At 46.4% G+C, this 20,065-nt stretch overlaps 1 protein-coding gene across 1 annotated transcript in view; it reads left to right on the top strand.

Moving 5' to 3' along the window:
• Positions 1-14,866, top strand: part of CLCN6 (Cl-/H+ antiporter 6) — a 117,050-nt gene extending 102,184 nt beyond the window's left edge. The window contains exons 14-23 of the mRNA XM_088456258.1: positions 627-756; positions 838-991; positions 1,773-1,932; positions 3,264-3,370; positions 3,723-3,909; positions 9,950-10,107; positions 10,197-10,353; positions 11,148-11,255; positions 11,410-11,535; positions 13,938-14,866. Coding sequence (XP_088312384.1) covers positions 627-756; positions 838-991; positions 1,773-1,932; positions 3,264-3,370; positions 3,723-3,909; positions 9,950-10,107; positions 10,197-10,353; positions 11,148-11,255; positions 11,410-11,535; positions 13,938-14,018 — 1,368 coding nt within the window. The 3' untranslated portion in view covers positions 14,019-14,866. The remainder of the gene's footprint in view (positions 1-626; positions 757-837; positions 992-1,772; positions 1,933-3,263; positions 3,371-3,722; positions 3,910-9,949; positions 10,108-10,196; positions 10,354-11,147; positions 11,256-11,409; positions 11,536-13,937) is intronic.
• The last annotated feature ends 5,199 nt before the right edge of the window (positions 14,867-20,065 follow it).

Below are 20,065 nucleotides of genomic sequence, written 5' to 3'. Positions count from 1 at the left end.
CGTTTTGTGCCACGGATTCCCCAGTCGGATGCTTCTCTCTCTCTAGCTCTCCTCACGCCTCTGTCTTCTCTCGTGTCTCTTATCGTGTATTGTTCTATAGGTACAGATCCTGTATTTAGGTGACACGTCCTAAGAACACTTCTGTCTATACGTTCTCTCTCTATAGCTACCTATATCCTTTGTTGTTTGGATAATCTCTTTTTGTGCTCGTCCCCGTACTATTGGCTTATGTTCCCCCAAATTGTACATTAGAGAACCTGCAGGATCGCTGAGCCGTTCTGCGCAGTACATAGAAGCAGTGTTCTTATTGGTCAGTGCCTTTCCTATTAATTTATACAGCGCACACATACTGCGCAGCACTTTACATCGGTCCCTGAGCCAGTGGAGCTTGCAATCTATATTCCCTATCACATGGTCACTTACACACAGGGTTAATTTACTTGTTGGCAAAGGTGAGCCTACAGTATGTTTTTTCCTTAGAACATACAAGCTCCACACAGATACAGCCTTGGTCGGGAATTTAACTCATGACCTCAGTGCTGTAATACTAACCGCTATGTCACCGTGCTGCCTATGGATTATGTCTCTCAGTATAGGAACATTCATATAATATTCCGTTTCCTCAGGTCTCCTTGTCAGATGAAGTGAATTCCAGCATCAGAACTTTCTTCTGTCCTAACGACACCTACAACGATATGGCCACTCTCTTCTTCAATCCCCAGGAGTCGGCCATCTTGCAGCTCTTCCACCAGGATGGTTAGTTTGCATGTGGCTGTCATTACAGATGGTGGGCGGCCAGGATGTCTGTAATGTGAACGGGTCTGTCTTGTGTTCCAGGCACTTTCAGCCCCGTCACTCTGTCTGTCTTCTGCTGTATGTACTTCCTCCTGTCCTGCTGGACCTATGGTATCTCTGTGCCCAGCGGGCTCTTCGTGCCCTCCTTACTCTGCGGGGCAGCCTTTGGTCGCTTGGTTGCAAACCTCCTGAAAAGGTAGATAATATAGCAGCAGGCGTTCCTCTAATGCACTGTTTCTCCTACTCTGTCCTCAGGACCCCACACAGGTCACATTTCCCAGGTCACCCAGCAGGTGCACACGTGTAATCATTACTCACTGACACATTTCCCAGGTCACCCAGCAGGTGCACAGGTGTATTCATTACTCACTGACACATTTCCCAGGTCACCCAGCAGGTGCACAGGTGTATTCATTACTCACTGACACACTTCCCAGGTCACCCAGCAGGTGCACAGGTGTATTCATTACTCACTGACACATTTCCCAGGTCACCCAGCAGGAGCACAGGTGTAATCATTACTCACTGACACATTTCCCAGGTCACCCAGCAGGTGCACAGGTGTATTTATTACTCACTGACACACTTCCCAGGTCACCCAGCAGGTGTACAGGTGTAGTCATTACTCACTGACACATTTCCCAGGTCACCCAGCAGGTGCACAGGTGTAGTCATTACTCACTGACACATTTCCCAGGTCACCCAGCAGGTGCACAGGTGTAATCATTACTCACTGACACATTTCCCAGGTCACCCAGCAGGTGCACAGGTGTATTCATTACTCACTGACAAATTTCCCAGGTCACCCAGCAGGTGCACAGGTGTAGTCATTACTCACTGACACATTTTAAAAGAGTCACAGGTGGAGCTAATTATTTCAGTTGTGATTCTGTGAGGAGAGCTGGAAAACATGCACTGTTTGGGGTCCTGAGGACCTGTGCTCTGATGCTTTGGGCTGTGACTCCTTTCTCTTCTAGCTACTTGGGAATGACTCACATCTACTCTGGGACCTTCGCACTGATTGGCGCTGCTGCTTTCCTGGGTGGCGTGGTCCGGATGACCATCAGCCTCACCGTCATCCTCATCGAATCCACCAATGAGATCTCGTACGGATTACCGATAATGATCACGCTCATGGTGAGGCATAAAGCCGCGCTCTGCTCATTTAGTGTAAGCCGCCGTGTCGTCCGCGGAGCAGATGGCCGCTTATGTGCAAAGCCGGAGGTTTACTTTGTTGTGTGTTTGTGTTATTATGTCTTTTATGGTGAATCTTAATTTACAGAAGTCTCTTCCACAGTACTGTGACTAGTTACACGTGTATTATTCAGTGGGCGTGTTACTGTGACTAGTTACACGTGTATTATGCAGCGGGCGTGTTACTGTGACTAGTTACACGTGTATTATGCAGTAGGTGTGTTACTGTGACTAGTTACACGTGTATTATGCAGTGGGCGTGTTACTGTGACTAGTTACACGTGTATTATGCAGCGGGCGTGTTACTGTGACTAGTTACATGTGTATTATACAGCGGGTGTGTTACTGTGACTAGTTACACGTGTATTATACAGCGGGCGTGTTACTGTGACTAGTTACACATGTATTATACAGCGGGCGTGTTACTGTGACTAGTTACACGTGTATTATACAGCGGGCGTGTTACTGTGACTAGTTACACGTGTATTATACAGCGGGCGTGTTACTGTGACTAGTTACACGTGTATTATACAGCGGGCGTGTTACTGTGACTAGTTACACGTGTATTATACAGAGGGCGTGTTACTGTGACTAGTTGCACGTGTATTATACAGCAGGTGTGTTACTGTGACTAGTTACACGTGTATTATACAGCGGGCGTGTTACTGTGACTAGTTACACGTGTATTATACAGCGGGCGTGTTACTGTGACTAGTTACACGTGTATTATACAGCGGGCGTGTTACTGTGACTAGTTACACGTGTATTATACAGCGGGCGTGTTACTGTGACTAGTTACACGTGTATTATGCAGTGGGCGTGTTATCATAGTAATTCCCGGCTGTCGCCTGCGGTGGGTTGCGGAAGGAATCCTCTCCTTCCTATTGGGTATTGGCACCTAAATCCTTATGCAATCATTTTCCTATTGGCTGAAAACTGCTACACTTACAGAGCTGCGTCTGTTGCGTGCGGCCTTTACGCTCACCAGACGCCGGTGACCTCAGCGGGGCGTATAAGAGACGAGTCTCCATGATGCTTTGCTGATATATCTGCATGTCTGGTCCCTATTGTTAGGCTGCTCCCCTATATAATAGCGCCCTTTGCCGTGTGCGTGAGACAAGTCCCCAGTAATGAGAACTGTGTGCTATTTTCTATACATCGGCGGCCTACCAGAAAGGCCGCGCTGGTTCCCAGGAGGTCATTGCATCCGTATACTACTTCTAGCCATTGTGCCTGTGAGAAGTTGCTAATAATTTCTGATCTCCTCCATTAAGGTTGCTAAGTGGACGGGTGATCTCTTCAACAAAGGCATTTACGACATCCACGTGGTACTTCGTGGCGTGCCTCTGCTGGAGTGGGAGACCGAGGAGGAAATGGACAAGTAAGGGTTTAGCTCTTACTAACTTACATCCGGGGACAAAAATCACTTGTATGAAATGGCGTAATGAGAAGGAACAAGGCAACGTGTATATATGTTGTCTCTGGTCCGTCTGTGTTCAGTGACAAACATCTAGTGTATCGTTCATACAAGGATTCCGCGTTGTAATCGGAACTAGAGCCATCAGATGTCGCTGGGTTCCCATGTACATTGTTCCGCTGTATTATAGAGCAGCCCTTGGGCTGTGTAGACGACCGTCACCCTTCTCTGACATGGTGGCTGCGCCGCTGACTCTGCCTTGTTGCTGCTGTACTCACTATTAGATACTTATTAATACATTGTTCTCTTACCACAGGCTGAGAGCCAGTGACATCATGGAGCCTAACCTCACCTATGTGTACCCTCACACACGTATCCAGTCTTTGGTCAGCATCCTGCGCACCACTGCGCATCACGCCTTCCCCGTGGTGACCGAGAATCGTGGAAATGAAAAGGAATTCATGAAAGGAAACCCGCTGATTAGCAACAACATCAAGTTCAAAGTCAGTGTCTGGGGGTGGAGAACGTGGTAACGATTTGTCGATAACGACGTTGTTATTGTTAAAACGTTCAAAAAAATTGTTCAGTTTGAGTTTTAATGATGAACGATCACAAATACGCGCTTCCGTTTGTAGTTTCATTCATCGTTCACTTTTTCAAGGGAAAATCTAACAGAAAATCTTTGGTTACAAAATAATTATCTGTCTGCACCTTATTATAGGATACGAGAAAAAAAAAAAAACAATCTACATTTATAATTCTTATGTAACATCTGTGATCATTGTCATACAGTAACGGGAACAATATTAGGATGGGACCCTGTGGTGTAATGTATAGTGCAGGCAGCACAAGGACCCATCTCAGCCCTGGGTGACACATTATTACAGAGTGTGACTTCTCCTCTTATGTAACATCTGTGATCATTGTCATACAGTAACGGGAACAATATTAGGATGGGACCCTGTGGTGTAATGTATAGTGCAGGCAGCACAAGGACCATCTCAGCCCTGGGTGACACATTATTACAGAGTGTGACTTCTCCCCTTATGTAACATCTGTGATCATTGTCATACAGTAACGGGAACAATATTAGGATGGGACCCTGTGGTGTAATGTATAGTGCAGGCAGCACAAGGACCATCTCAGCCCTGGGTGATACATTATTACAGAGTGTGACTTCTCCTCTTATGTAACATCTGTGATCATTGTCATACAGTAACGGGAACAATATTAGGATGGGACCCTGTGGTGTAATGTATAGTGCAGGCAGCACAAGGACCATCTCAGCCCTGGGTGACACATTATTACAGAGTGTGACTTCTCCCCTTATGTAACATCTGTGATCATTGTCATACAGTAACAGGAACAATATTAGGATAGGACCCTGTGGTGTAATGTATAGTGCAGGCAGCACAAGGACCATCTCAGCCCTGGGTGACACATTATTACAGAGTGTGACTTCTCCCCTTATGTAACATCTGTGATCATTGTCATACAGTAACGGGAACAATATTAGGATGGGACCCTGTGGTGTAATGTATAGTGCAGGCAGCACAAGGACCCATCTCAGCCCTGGGTGATACATTATTACATAGTGTGACTTCTCCTCTTATGTAACATCTGTGATCATTGTCATACAGTAACGGGAACAATATTAGGATGGGACCCTGTGGTATAATGTATAGTGCAGGCAGCACAAGGACCCATCTCAGCCCTGGGTGACACATTATTACATAGTGTGACTTCTCCCCTTATGTAACATCTGTGATCATTGTCATACAGTAACGGGAACAATATTAGGATGGGACCCTGTGGTGTAATGTATAGTGCAGGCAGCACAAGGACCCATCTCAGCCCTGGGTGACACATTATTACAGAGTGTGACTTCTCCCCTTATGTAACATCTGTGATCATTGTCATACAGTAACAGGAACAATATTAGGATGGGACCCTGTGGTGTAATATATAGTGCAGGCAGCACAAGGACCATCTCAGCCCTGGGTGACACATTATTACAGAGTGTGACTTCTCCTCTTATGTAACATCTGTGATCATTGTCATACAGTAACGGGAACAATATTAGGATGGGACCCTGTGGTGTAATGTATAGTGCAGGCAGCACAAGGACCCATCTCAGCCCTGGGTGACACATTATTACAGAGTGTGACTTCTCCTCTTATGTAACATCTGTGATCATTGTCATACAGTAACAGGAACAATATTAGGATGGGACCCTGTGGTGTAATATATAGTGCAGGCAGCACAAGGACCATCTCAGCCCTGGGTGACACATTATTACATAGTGTGACTTCTCCTCTTATGTAACATCTGTGATCATTGTCATACAGTAACGGGAACAATATTAGGATGGGACCCTGTGGTGTAATGTATAGTGCAGGCAGCACAAGGACCATCTCAGCCCTGGGTGACACATTATTACAGAGTGTGACTTCTCCTCTTATGTAACATCTGTGATCATTGTCATACAGTAACGGGAACAATATTAGGATGGGACCCTGTGGTGTAATGTATAGTGCAGGCAGCACAAGGACCCATCTCAGCCCTGGGTGACACATTATTACATAGTGTGACTTCTCCCCTTATGTAACATCTGTGATCATTGTCATACAGTAACGGGAACAATATTAGGATGGGACCCTGTGGTGTAATGTATAGTGCAGGCAGCACAAGGACCCATCTCAGCCCTGGGTGACACATTATTACAGAGTGTGACTTCTCCCCTTATGTAACATCTGTGATCATTCTCATACAGTAACGGGAACAATATTAGGATGGGACCCTGTGGTGTAATGTATAGTGCAGGCAGCACAAGGACCCATCTCAGCCCTGGGTGACACATTATTACAGAGTGTGACTTCTCCTCTTATGTAACATCTGTGATCATTGTCATACAGTAACGGGAACAATATTAGGATGGGACCCTGTGGTGTAATGTATAGTGCAGGCAGCACAAGGACCCATCTCAGCCCTGGGTGACACATTATTACAGAGTGTGACTTCTCCTCTTATGTAACATCTGTGATCATTGTCATACAGTAACGGGAACAATATTAGGATGGGACCCTGTGGTGTAATGTATAGTGCAGGCAGCACAAGGACCATCTCAGCCCTGGGTGACACATTATTACAGAGTGTGACTTCTCCCCTTATGTAACATCTGTGATCATTGTCATACAGTAACGGGAACAATATTAGGATGGGACCCTGTGGTGTAATGTATAGTGCAGGCAGCACAAGGACCATCTCAGCCCTGGGTGACACATTATTACAGAGTGTGACTTCTCCTCTTATGTAACATCTGTGATCATTGTCATACAGTAACGGGAACAATATTAGGATGGGACCCTGTGGTGTAATGTATAGTGCAGGCAGCACAAGGACCATCTCAGCCCTGGGTGACACATTATTACAGAGTGTGACTTCTCCCCTTATGTAACATCTGTGATCATTGTCATACAGTAACAGGAACAATATTAGGATGGGACCCTGTGGTGTAATGTATAGTGCAGGCAGCACAAGGACCATCTCAGCCCTGGGTGACACATTATTACAGAGTGTGACTTCTCCCCTTATGTAACATCTGTGATCATTGTCATACAGTAACGGGAACAATATTAGGATGGGACCCTGTGGTGTAATGTATAGTGCAGGCAGCACAAGGACCCATCTCAGCCCTGGGTGATACATTATTACATAGTGTGACTTCTCCCCTTATGTAACATCTGTGATCATTGTCATACAGTAACGGGAACAATATTAGGATGGGACCCTGTGGTGTAATGTATAGTGCAGGCAGCACAAGGACCCATCTCAGCCCTGGGTGACACATTATTACAGAGTGTGACTTCTCCCCTTATGTAACATCTGTGATCATTCTCATACAGTAACGGGAACAATATTAGGATGGGACCCTGTGGTGTAATGTATAGTGCAGGCAGCACAAGGACCCATCTCAGCCCTGGGTGACACATTATTACAGAGTGTGACTTCTCCCCTTATGTAACATCTGTGATCATTGTCATACAGTAACGGGAACAATATTAGGATGGGACCCTGTGGTGTAATGTATAGTGCAGGCAGCACAAGGACCCATCTCAGCCCTGGGTGATACATTATTACAGAGTGTGACTTCTCCTCTTATGTAACATCTGTGATCATTGTCATACAGTAACGGGAACAATATTAGGATGGGACCCTGTGGTGTAATGTATAGTACAGGCAGCACAAGGACCCATCTCAGCCCTGGGTGATACATTATTACATAGTGTGACTTCTCCCCTTATGTAACTTCTGTGATCATTGTCATACAGTAACGGGAACAATATTAGGATGGGACCCTGTGGTGTAATGTATAGTGCAGGCAGCACAAGGACCCATCTCAGCCCTGGGTGACACATTATTACAGAGTGTGACTTCTCCTCTTATGTAACATCTGTGATCATTGTCATACAGTAACGGGAACAATATTAGGATGGGACCCTGTGGTATAATGTATAGTGCAGGCAGCACAAGGACCCATCTCAGCCCTGGGTGACACATTATTACAGAGTGTGACTTCTCCTCTTATGTAACATCTGTGATCAGTGTCATACAGTAACGGGAACAATATTAGGATGGGACCCTGTGGTGTAATGTATAGTGCAGGCAGCACAAGGACCATCTCAGCCCTGGGTGACACATTATTACAGAGTGTGACTTCTCCTCTTATGTAACATCTGTGATCATTGTCATACAGTAACGGGAACAATATTAGGATGGGACCCTGTGGTGTAATGTATAGTGCAGGCAGCACAAGGACCCATCTCAGCCCTGGGTGACACATTATTACAGAGTGTGACTTCTCCTCTTATGTAACATCTGTGATCATTGTCATACAGTAACGGGAACAATATTAGGATGGGACCCTGTGGTATAATGTATAGTGCAGGCAGCACAAGGACCCATCTCAGCCCTGGGTGACACATTATTACATAGTGTGACTTCTCCTCTTATGTAACATCTGTGATCATTGTCATACAGTAACGGGAACAATATTAGGATGGGACCCTGTGGTGTAATGTATAGTGCAGGCAGCACAAGGACCCATCTCAGCCCTGGGTGACACATTATTACAGAGTGTGACTTCTCCTCTTATGTAACATCTGTGATCATTGTCATACAGTAACGGGAACAATATTAGGATGGGACCCTGTGGTGTAATGTATAGTGCAGGCAGCACAAGGACCATCTCAGCCCTGGGTGACACATTATTACATAGTGTGACTTCTCCCCTTATGTAACATCTGTGATCATTGTCATACAGTAACGGGAACAATATTAGGATGGGACCCTGTGGTGTAATGTATAGTGCAGGCAGCACAAGGACCATCTCAGCCCTGGGTGACACATTATTACATAGTGTGACTTCTCCCCTTATGTAACATCTGTGATCATTGTCATACAGTAACGGGAACAATATTAGGATGGGACCCTGTGGTGTAATGTATAGTGCAGGCAGCACAAGGACCATCTCAGCCCTGGGTGACACATTATTACAGAGTGTGACTTCTCCTCTTATGTAACATCTGTGATCATTGTCATACAGTAACGGGAACAATATTAGGATGGGACCCTGTGGTGTAATGTATAGTGCAGGCAGCACAAGGACCCATCTCAGCCCTGGGTGACACATTATTACATAGTGTGACTTCTCCCCTTATGTAACATCTGTGATCATTGTCATACAGTAACAGGAACAATATTAGGATGGGACCCTGTGGTGTAATGTATAGTGCAGGCAGCACAAGGACCATCTCAGCCCTGGGTGACACATTATTACAGAGTGTGACTTCTCCTCTTATGTAACATCTGTGATCATTGTCATACAGTAACGGGAACAATATTAGGATGGGACCCTGTGGTGTAATGTATAGTGCAGGCAGCACAAGGACCATCTCAGCCCTGGGTGACACATTATTACATAGTGTGACTTCTCCCCTTATGTAACATCTGTGATCATTCTCATACAGTAACGGGAACAATATTAGGATGGGACCCTGTGGTGTAATGTATAGTGCAGGCAGCACAAGGACCCATCTCAGCCCTGGGTGATACATTATTACAGAGTGTGACTTCTCCCCTTATGTAACATCTGTGATCATTGTCATACAGTAACAGGAACAATATTAGGATGGGACCCTGTGGTGTAATATATAGTGCAGGCAGCACAAGGACCCATCTCAGCCCTGGGTGACACATTATTACAGAGTGTGACTTCTCCTCTTATGTAACATCTGTGATCATTGTCATACAGTAACAGGAACAATATTAGGATGGGACCCTGTGGTGTAATGTATAGTGCAGGCAGCACAAGGACCATCTCAGCCCTGGGTGACACATTATTACAGAGTGTGACTTCTCCTCTTATGTAACATCTGTGATCAGTGTCATACAGTAACGGGAACAATATTAGGATGGGACCCTGTGGGTGTAATGTATAGTGCGTTATTATTACAGATTGTGGCTTCTCCTCCTTTTCTGTAGAAGTCCAGCATCCTGACCCGGGCGGGCGAGCAGAGGAAGCGCAGTCAGTCTATGAAGTCCTATCCCTCCAGCGAGCTGCGTAATATGTGCGACGAGCACCTGGCCGTGGAGGAGCCGGGCGAGAAGGAGGACATGCTGCAGCAGATGTTAGAGCGCAGGTAACCGCGTCTGTGTCTTCTGTACAACCCAGCAGCCATCTTGTATCATCTGTTTCCTGTCTAACTTCTCCTGGTGACATTACTTCCAGGTACCCGCCGTATCCCCCTCTATTCCCTGACCAGTCCCCTAGCGAAGAATGGACCATGGAGGAACGATTCAGACCGCTGACCTTCCACGGCCTCATCCTCCGTTCCCAGTTGGTGACGTTACTGGTTCGGGGAGTGTGTTACTCTGAGATCCAGTCTGTAAGTTGTGCAATACTTCTATACATAGTAATAATACTTCCCAGTGTGTCACCCTCTGTGCTCCATAATACATTGTAAATGATCATTGGCCCTCATTCAGAGCCACTCGCTAGCGGCAGTACGCTCGTTCCGAGCGATGTTCGCACATCTGCGCATGCGTACGGTTTTTAGTACGCATGCGCGAACCAGTCAGTGCGGCCGAAAATCGTTGGTACGCAATATAGCGAGGGCCTGCTATTTTGAGTGACAGAATGAGGCGTATGTGGGTGGTAACAGGGGAAGGTGCTTGAAAACGGGGAGTGGAATTCGAACGCAGGCGTGCTTAAAGGTCAAAACGGGTGTTTTAAGGGTGGTGCATAATTAATACAGCAGCGTCATTGACCACGTCACTTGGTTTTTTTTAACTCAGAACTGCTCGCAAAATAGCGGTTGAAAACACCAACCACAAGAATAGCGAGCAGTTCATACGCTGTACGATGTACTCGATTAATCTAATAAATAGCGGACATGACGTATGGTGCGTGCGGCCAGGGGGCGTTTTTATCAAATAAACGAGCGTATGTTTTGCTCGCTCGTTCAGACTTAGAGGTGGGAACAGACTGCAATTTGCGAACGGATCATTTGAATAGCCACCCCTTGTTTTTGAACGAACGACCACAAATAGCGAACGGCTCTGAATCAGGCCCATTATCCTCAGATTCATGGGGCTCATTCATTATTTGCCAGCTTTCATTGACACAATTTGTTAAAATATAAATTGATAAATATAAATGTAATTTTTTAATATTCTTCAGAGCGCCAGCCAGCCGCGTCTCACCCACGCAGAGATGTCTGAGGATTACCCCCGCTACCCTGACATTCATGATGTTAACCTGACCCTCCTGAACCCCCGAATGATTGTGGTAAGGAGCCCTCACAGCGTAGGTGCGGGAAAGTCTGACCATGGGGTGTGAGGAGCCTGAGACTCGTAGCGTTAATGTGTCGCTGCCTCCTCACTATAATGCCTCCTCACTATAATGCCTCCTCACTATAATGCTTCCTCTCTCTCTGTCACAGGACGTCGCTCCTTACATGAACCAGTGTCCATTCACTGTGTCGCCTAACACGCACGCCTCGCAGGTGTTTAACCTGTTCAGAACCATGGGGCTAAGACATCTACCCGTGGTGAATGCAGTGGGAGAGGTGAGTACATGGGGGTAGTGATGTGGTGGGAGAGGTGAGTACATGCGGGCAGTGATGTGGTGGGAGAGGTGAGTACATGCCGGTAGTGATGTGGTGGGAGAGGTGAGTACATGCGGGTAGTGATGTGGTGGGAGAGGTGAGTACATGGGGGTAGTGATGTGGTGGGAGAGGTGAGTACATGCCGGTAGTGATGTGGTGGGAGAGGTGAGTACATGCCGGCAGTGATGTGGTGGGAGAGGTGAGTACATGCCGGTAGTGATGTGGTGGGAGAGGTGAGTACATGCGGGTAGTGATGTGGTGGGAGAGGTGAGTACATGCGGGTAGTGATGTGGTGGGAGAGGTGAGTACATGCGGGTAGTGATGTGGTGGGAGAGGTGAGTACATGCCGGCAGTGATGTGGTGGGAGAGGTGAGTACATGCCGGCAGTGATGTGGTGGGAGAGGTGAGTACATGCCGGTAGTGATGTGGTGGGAGAGGTGAGTACATGCCGGTAGTGATGTGGTGGGAGAGGTGAGTACATGCCGGTAGTGATGTGGTGGGAGAGGTGAGTACATGGGGGTAGTGATGTGGTGGGAGAGGTGAGTACATGCCGGCAGTGATGTGGTGGGAGAGGTGAGTACATGCCGGCAGTGATGTGGTGGGAGAGGTGAGTACATGCCGGTAGTGATGTGGTGGGAGAGGTGAGTACATGCCGGCAGTGATGTGGTGGGAGAGGTGAGTACATGCCGGTAGTGATGTGGTGGGAGAGGTGAGTACATGCGGGTAGTGATGTGGTGGGAGAGGTGAGTACATGCGGGTAGTGATGTGGTGGGAGAGGTGAGTACATGCGGGTAGTGATGTGGTGGGAGAGGTGAGTACATGCCGGCAGTGATGTGGTGGGAGAGGTGAGTACATGCCGGCAGTGATGTGGTGGGAGAGGTGAGTACATGCCGGTAGTGATGTGGTGGGAGAGGTGAGTACATGCCGGTAGTGATGTGGTGGGAGAGGTGAGTACATGCCGGTAGTGATGTGGTGGGAGAGGTGAGTACATGGGGGTAGTGATGTGGTGGGAGAGGTGAGTACATGCCGGCAGTGATGTGGTGGGAGAGGTGAGTACATGCCGGCAGTGATGTGGTGGGAGAAGTGAGTACATGCCGGTAGTGATGTGGTGGGAGAGGTGAGTACATGGGGGTAGTGATGTGGTGGGAGAGGTGAGTACATGCGGGTAGTGATGTGGTGGGAGAGGTGAGTACATGGGGGTAGTGATGTGGTGGGAGAGGTGAGTACATGGGGGTAGTGATGTGGTGGGAGAGGTGAGTACATGGGGGTAGTGATGTGGTGGGAGAGGTGAGTACATGCGGGTAGTGATGTGGTGGGAGAGGTGAGTACATGCGGGTAGTGATGTGGTGGGAGAGGTGAGTACATGCGGGTAGTGATGTGGTGGGAGAGGTGAGTACATGGGGGCAGTGATGTGGTGGGAGAGGTGAGTACATGCGGGTAGTGATGTGGTGGGAGAGGTGAGTACATGCGGGTAGTGATGTGGTGGGAGAGGTGAGTACATGGGGGTAGTGATGTGGTGGGAGAGGTGAGTACATGGGGGCAGTGATGTGGTGGGAGAGGTGAGTACATGGGGGTAGTGATGTGGTGGGAGAGGTGAGTACATGGGGGTAGTGATGTGGTGGGAGAGGTGAGTACATGCGGGTAGTGATGTGGTGGGAGAGGTGAGTACATGCGGGTAGTGATGTGGTGGGAGAGGTGAGTACATGCGGGCAGTGATGTGGTGGGAGAGGTGAGTACATGCGGGTAGTGATGTGGTGGGAGAGGTGAGTACATGCGGGCAGTGATGCAGTGGGAGAGGTGAGTACATGCCGGTAGTGATGTGTAGAGCCTCCTTGTGGTGAATGCGTGTAATGCAGGTTGTGTGTGTGTTAGGGAGTTTAAGCTGTAAGTGCCAGTGGTGCAGGGACTGATGTGAATGATTATATACTCTCTCTCTGTCTAGTGCTGTGTAATATGGTAGCGGTAGGTAAATAATTATGATGTCATCAGACCTTCTTGTGATGTGAGTGTCAGACTTGCTGTACTTGATTTTGCCCAGAAGGTGGCGGCAGACTCTTGTGTAATCACTCTGGGCTTTAGCTACATTTGGGAGTAAACCCAGCTAGAGGTGCCTGCTTGTACATTGGCCATTCCATGTCCTGCTGCAGGAATTGGGAGGTAAAGCTTCCCGGTATCTGAGTTACATGCGGAGTAGCCTGTATTTTCCCTGCATGCAGAATTATTCCATTCGCAGCACTACATGATTGGTCCAACTCCAAGCGACCTCCCTAATCTGGGTGTTCCCCTGTGTGGCCCAATACGTGTCCTCACACTGGCGTTGGTGATGTGCTCTGTACTAATGGTTTGTTTTGTTTCTATAACAGATTGTTGGTATTATAACCCGGCATAACTTAACCCACGAATTTCTACAAGCGCGGCTGCGACAACACTACATGACCTCCTGATCTCTCCGCCCTCCCTGTCCTAAGGACTCATCGAGGAACTGTGACCCCGCATTTCCCCTAATCGGGGTGTTTGAGCTTTCCAAAGACTTCAAGCTTGAGTTTTGCCATATTGAAGACGGGTTCTCGTGGACACCCCAGTGCCGTCCCGGTCATGCCCTCCCTTTCCGCCTCCGCGTGCCAGTTCAGGTCGTGTTTCCGTTGCTGATGTCCTCTGTAGTGTATTCTGGGAGGAAGCTGCTATTAGCATGAGAACTAACTATTCCAGTGTGATAGGGACCCTTCAGCCCACAATTCTCATTCCCTACTTTCCGTTCAGGGCCAGGTCACCGTACAGAATGTAAGCATCGTATATAGTCCTCCCCGGATGCCCACATACAGTGGAGGCAGCCATTTTGTGTCTGATTCCATACATTGGATGGCAGACTACAATTCTTGTGATGTCAATGAGGCACAAAATGGCTGCCTACTATGGAGGTCATTTACAAAGTGCAAAACATCAGTCTTACAGGGTAAGGGCAGCTTTGGAACTGCCACGGTCCATGCATATAGGATTCCACCCGATCACATGTATTCATGGTGTAAGACGACAGTGCGTTGTCTTTGTTTTGTTTTTAAGGTTCTGTGCAAAGTACGGAGTATGCGCATGAAAGTGACTTTATAGGTGGGGAGGGATATTTTTAAGGACGATTCTTGCTGTGAGGAGGGGGCGCACGGTCTTCTACATTCCACCTAACAAGTTGTATCTTGCACAGCTGCCAGTATTCAGGTCTTGTACTGAAGTTTTGAGTATCCATGTTGCACTTTGACGACGCCATCCAGGCAGTATAATAAAAGGCTTCTCACCCACAGAGCTGGCACATGTAATCCAGGCAGTATAATAAAAGGCTTCTCACCCACAGAGCTGGCACATGTAATACAGGCAGTATAATAAAAGGCTTCTCACCCACAGAGCTGGCACATGTAACACAGGCAGTATAATAAAAGGCTTCTCACCCACAGAGCTGGCACATGTAACACAGGCAGTATAATAAAAGGCTTCTCACCCACAGAGCTGGCACATGTAATACAGGCAGTATAATATATGGCTTCTCACCCACAGAGCTGGCACATGTGATACAGGCAGTATAATAAAAGGCTTCTCACCCACAGAGCTGGCACATGTAATACAGGCAGTATAATAAAAGGCTTCTCACCCACAGAGCTGGCACATGTAATACAGGCAGTATAATAAAAGGCTTCTCACCCACAGAGCTGGCACATGTAATACAGGCAGTATAATAAAAGGCTTCTCACCCACAGAGCTGGCACATGTGATACAGGCAGTATAATAAAAGGCTTCTCACCCACAGAGCTGGCACATGTGATACAGGCAGTATAATAAAAGGCTTCTCACCCACAGAGCTGGCACATGTAACACAGGCAGTATAATAAAAGGATCCTCTCACCCACAGAGCTGGCACATGTAATACAGGCAGTATAATATATGGCTTCTCACCCACAGAGCTGGCACATGTGATACAGGCAGTATAATAAAAGGCTTCTCACCCACAGAGCTGGCACATGTAATACAGGCAGTATAATAAAAGGCTTCTCACCCACAGAGCTGGCACATGTAACACAGGCAGTATAATAAAAGGCTTCTCACCCACAGAGCTGGCACATGTAACACAGGCAGTATAATAAAAGGCTTCTCACCCACAGAGCTGGCACATGTAACACAGGCAGTATAATAAAAGGCTTCTCACCCACAGAGCTGGCACATGTAACACAGGCAGTATAATAAAAGGCTTCTCACCCACAGAGCTGGCACATGTAATACAGGCAGTATAATATATGGCTTCTCACCCACAGAGCTGGCACATGTGATACAGGCAGTATAATAAAAGGCTTCTCACCCACAGAGCTGGCACATGTAATACAGGCAGTATAATAAAAGGCTTCTCACCCACAGAGCTGGCACATGTAATACAGACAGTATAATAAAAGGCTTCTCACCCACAGATCTGGCACATGTAATACAGGCAGTATAATATATGGCTTCTCACCCACAGAGCTGGCACATGTAATACAGGCAGTATAATATATGGCTTCTCACCCACAGAGCTGGCACATGTAATACAGGCAGTATAATATATGGCTTCTCACCCACAGAGCTGGCACATGTAATACAGGCAGTATAATATATGGCTTCTCACCCACAGAGCTGGCACATGTAACACAGGCAGTATAATAAAAGGCTTCTCACCCACAGAGCTGGCACATGTAATACAGGCAGTATAATAAAAAACGGCTTCTCACCCGCAGAGCTGGCACATGTAATACAGGCAGTATAATAAAAAACGGCTTCTCACCCGCAGAGCTGGCACATGTAATACAGGCAGTATAATATATGCCTTCTCACCCACAAAGCTGGCACATGTAACACAGGCAGTATAATAAATAACGGCTTCTCACCCACAAAGCTGGCACATGTAACACAGGCAGTATAATAAATAACGGCTTCTCACCCACAGCTGGCACATGTAACACAGGCAGTATAATAAAAGACGGCTTCTCACCCGCAGAGCTGGCACATGTAATACAGGCAGTATAATAAAAGGCTTCTCACCCACAGAGCTGGCACATGTAATACAGGCAGTATAATATATGGCTTCTCAGCCACAGAGCTGGCACATGTAATACAGGCAGTATAATAAAAGGCTTCTCACCCACACAGCTGGCACATGTAATACAGGGAGCCCTGACATCCCCACACATTATGCTACACTAAACCGTATTGTGCTGTAATGAAAGTGTTGATTTTAGTGCAGGAGGTTGCACCTGATTTTGCACATTGTGTGTCCGCTCTCACCCAGGGCAATCTGGTGTATGGAGGGCAGTCGAGCATCTCTGTGGGTAATGGGTAAAACGATCCAGGGTAACACCAAAACGTACCGGGAGATGGCTACAGAATGGAGGATGTGTATGTGACTTATATACCAGGAGATGGTTACAGAATGGAGGATGTGTATGTGACTTATATACCAGGAGATGGTTACAGAATGGAGGATGTGTATGTGACTTATTTACATGGAGATGGCTACAGAATGGAGGATGTGTATGTGACTTATATACCAGGAGATGGTTACAGAATGGAGGATGTGTATGTGATTTATATACCAGGAGATGGTTACAGAATGGAGGATGTGTATGTGACTTATATACCAGGAGATGGTTACAGAATGGAGGATGTGTATGTGACTTATATACCAGGAGATGGTTACAGAATGGAGGATGTGTATGTGACTTATATACCAGGAGATGGTTACAGAATGGAGGATGTGTATGTGACTTGTATACCAGGAGATGGTTACAGAATGGAGGATGTGTATGTGATTTATATACCAGGAGATGGTTACAGAATGGAGGATGTGTATGTGACTTATATACATGGAGATGGTTACAGAATGGAGGATGTGTATGTGACTTATATACATGGAGATGGTTACAGAATGGAGGATGTGTATGTGACTTATATACCGGGAGATGGTTACAGAATGGAGGATGTGTATGTGACTTATATACCGGGAGATGGTTACAGAATGGAGGATGTGTATGTGACTTATATACCGGGAGATGGTTACAGAATGGAGGATGTGTATGTGACTTATATACCGGGAGATGGTTACAGAATGGAGGATGTGTATGTGACTTATATACCAGGAGATGGTTACAGAATGGAGGATGTGTATGTGACTTATATACATGGAGATGGTTACAGAATGGAGGATGTGTATGTGACTTATATACATGGAGATGGTTACAGAATGGAGGATGTGTATGTGACTTATATACATGGAGATGGTTACAGAATGGAGGATGTGTATGTGACTTATATACATGGAGATGGTTACAGAATGGAGGATGTGTATGTGACTTATATACCGGGAGATGGTTACAGAATGGAGGATGTGTATGTGACTTATATACCGGGAGATGGTTACAGAATGGAGGATGTGTATGTGACTTATATACATGGAGATGGTTACAGAATGGAGGATGTGTATGTGACTTATATACATGGAGATGGTTACAGAATGGAGAATGTGTATGTGACTTATATACCGGGAGATGGTTACAGAATGGAGGATGTGTATGTGACTTTTATACCGGGAGATGGTTACAGAATGGAGGATGTGTATGTGACTTATATACCGGGAGATGGTTACAGAATGGAGGATGTGTATGTGACTTATATACCAAGAGATGGTTACAGAATGGAGGATGTGTATGTGACTTATATACCAGGAGATGGTTACAGAATGGAGGATGTGTATGTGACTTATATACATGGAGATGGTTACAGAATGGAGGATGTGTATGTGACTTATATACCAAGAGATGGTTACAGAATGGAGGATGTGTATGTGACTTATATACCAGGAGATGGTTACAGAATGGAGGATGTGTATGTGGCTTATATACCAGGAGATGGTTACAGAATGGAGGATGTGTATGTGACTTATATACCAGGAGATGGTTACAGAATGGAGGATGTGTATGTGACTTATATACCAGGAGATGGTTACAGAATGGAGGATGTGTATGTGACTTATATACATGGAGATGGTTACAGAATGGAGGATGTGTATGTGGCTTATATACCAGGAGATGGTTACAGAATGGAGGATGTGTATGTGACTTATATACCAGGAGATGGTTACAGAATGGAGGATGTGTATGTGGCTTATATACCAGGAGATGGTTACAGAATGGAGGATGTGTATGTGACTTATATACCAGGAGATGGTTACAGAATGGAGGATGTGTATGTGACTTATATACCAGGAGATGGTTACAGAATGGAGGATGTGTATGTGACTTATATACCAGGAGATGGTTACAGAATGGAGGATGTGTATGTGGCTTATATACCAGGAGATGGTTACAGAATGGAGGATGTGTATGTGACTTATATACCAGGAGATGGTTACAGAATGGAGGATGTGTATGTGACTTATATACCAGGAGATGGTTACAGAATGGAGGATGTGTATGTGACTTATATACCAGGAGATGGTTACAGAATGGAGGATGTGTATGTGACCACCACAGAGATGTCCCAGCCCCCCCCCCCCCCCACCAAAGGCTTCCTCTGTGCTGCTGTGGTAAGTGCCTCACACCTTACGTTTTCCCATCTTCTGTTTTCTCTGCGTTAATCTGATTAATTGTGACACATTGATGAAAGGAATCTGTGTATAGGGAGGTGCCGGGTCACCTATAGAGGTGGGGGTGTACGGAATGTACCACCTAGAGTATGGTATAAGGATAGGAGCAGTTGCAGGGGAATTTAGTCTTTAAAGGTACAAGCCACTAGCACTGGGATACCTTCCCTCAGTGGTAAAAGCATGCTGATACTTGTAGTACCTCATCAGCCAGAGAGCCACGTGTTGTATAAGCCTGGACTGTGGCCAGTATTACTGTGGTTATAGTATATACAGTACAGACACTTCTATATACAAAGACCAGCTTTATGTATATTCATCTAGTGTTATTACAGAGCTATTCCCTCTGCCCAGACTGCCTACAGGCACCCGCTGACATGACGGATAAGGCCGGCACATGTCATGTTTTGCTTTTGTTTGTTTTTTTTACTTCTTCAATACCAGAGTTTTTTTGCAGAAATGTCCCAGAGATCCGTCATCCTGAGTAGCTGTCATGCTGTGCAGTACGCGGGCATCCGCCATCCGCGCTGCTGTTTACAAAATGTGGTGTTTTCTGTGTTTTTTTTAATGCTTTTCTTATTTAATTTTTATGTGCAGTGTATTACATACAGCCTGTAAGGGAGAAATCCGTGATGTAGAAATCCGCTGCAATAACCTGCGCCCACCACCAGGTGTCACCCTGCAGCCGCCCATGGGGCGGATTATTACCTCAGATAACGTCCCTCTTACATGACACCGTTGTGAATAACACTCAGTGTATGTAACATTCCAGGACCCGGTCACATAACTGGATTCCACCTTTCCTATGTTTACAATTATTGGTCAAAATGTCAGAAAAGTTAT

Source organism: Taudactylus pleione, unplaced genomic scaffold, assembly GCF_031769625.1.
Source record: "Taudactylus pleione unplaced genomic scaffold, aTauple2 ptg000693l, whole genome shotgun sequence".
Classification (NCBI taxonomy): Eukaryota; Metazoa; Chordata; class Amphibia; order Anura; family Myobatrachidae; genus Taudactylus; species Taudactylus pleione.
This window is presented reverse-complemented; position numbering and strand designations above follow the sequence as displayed.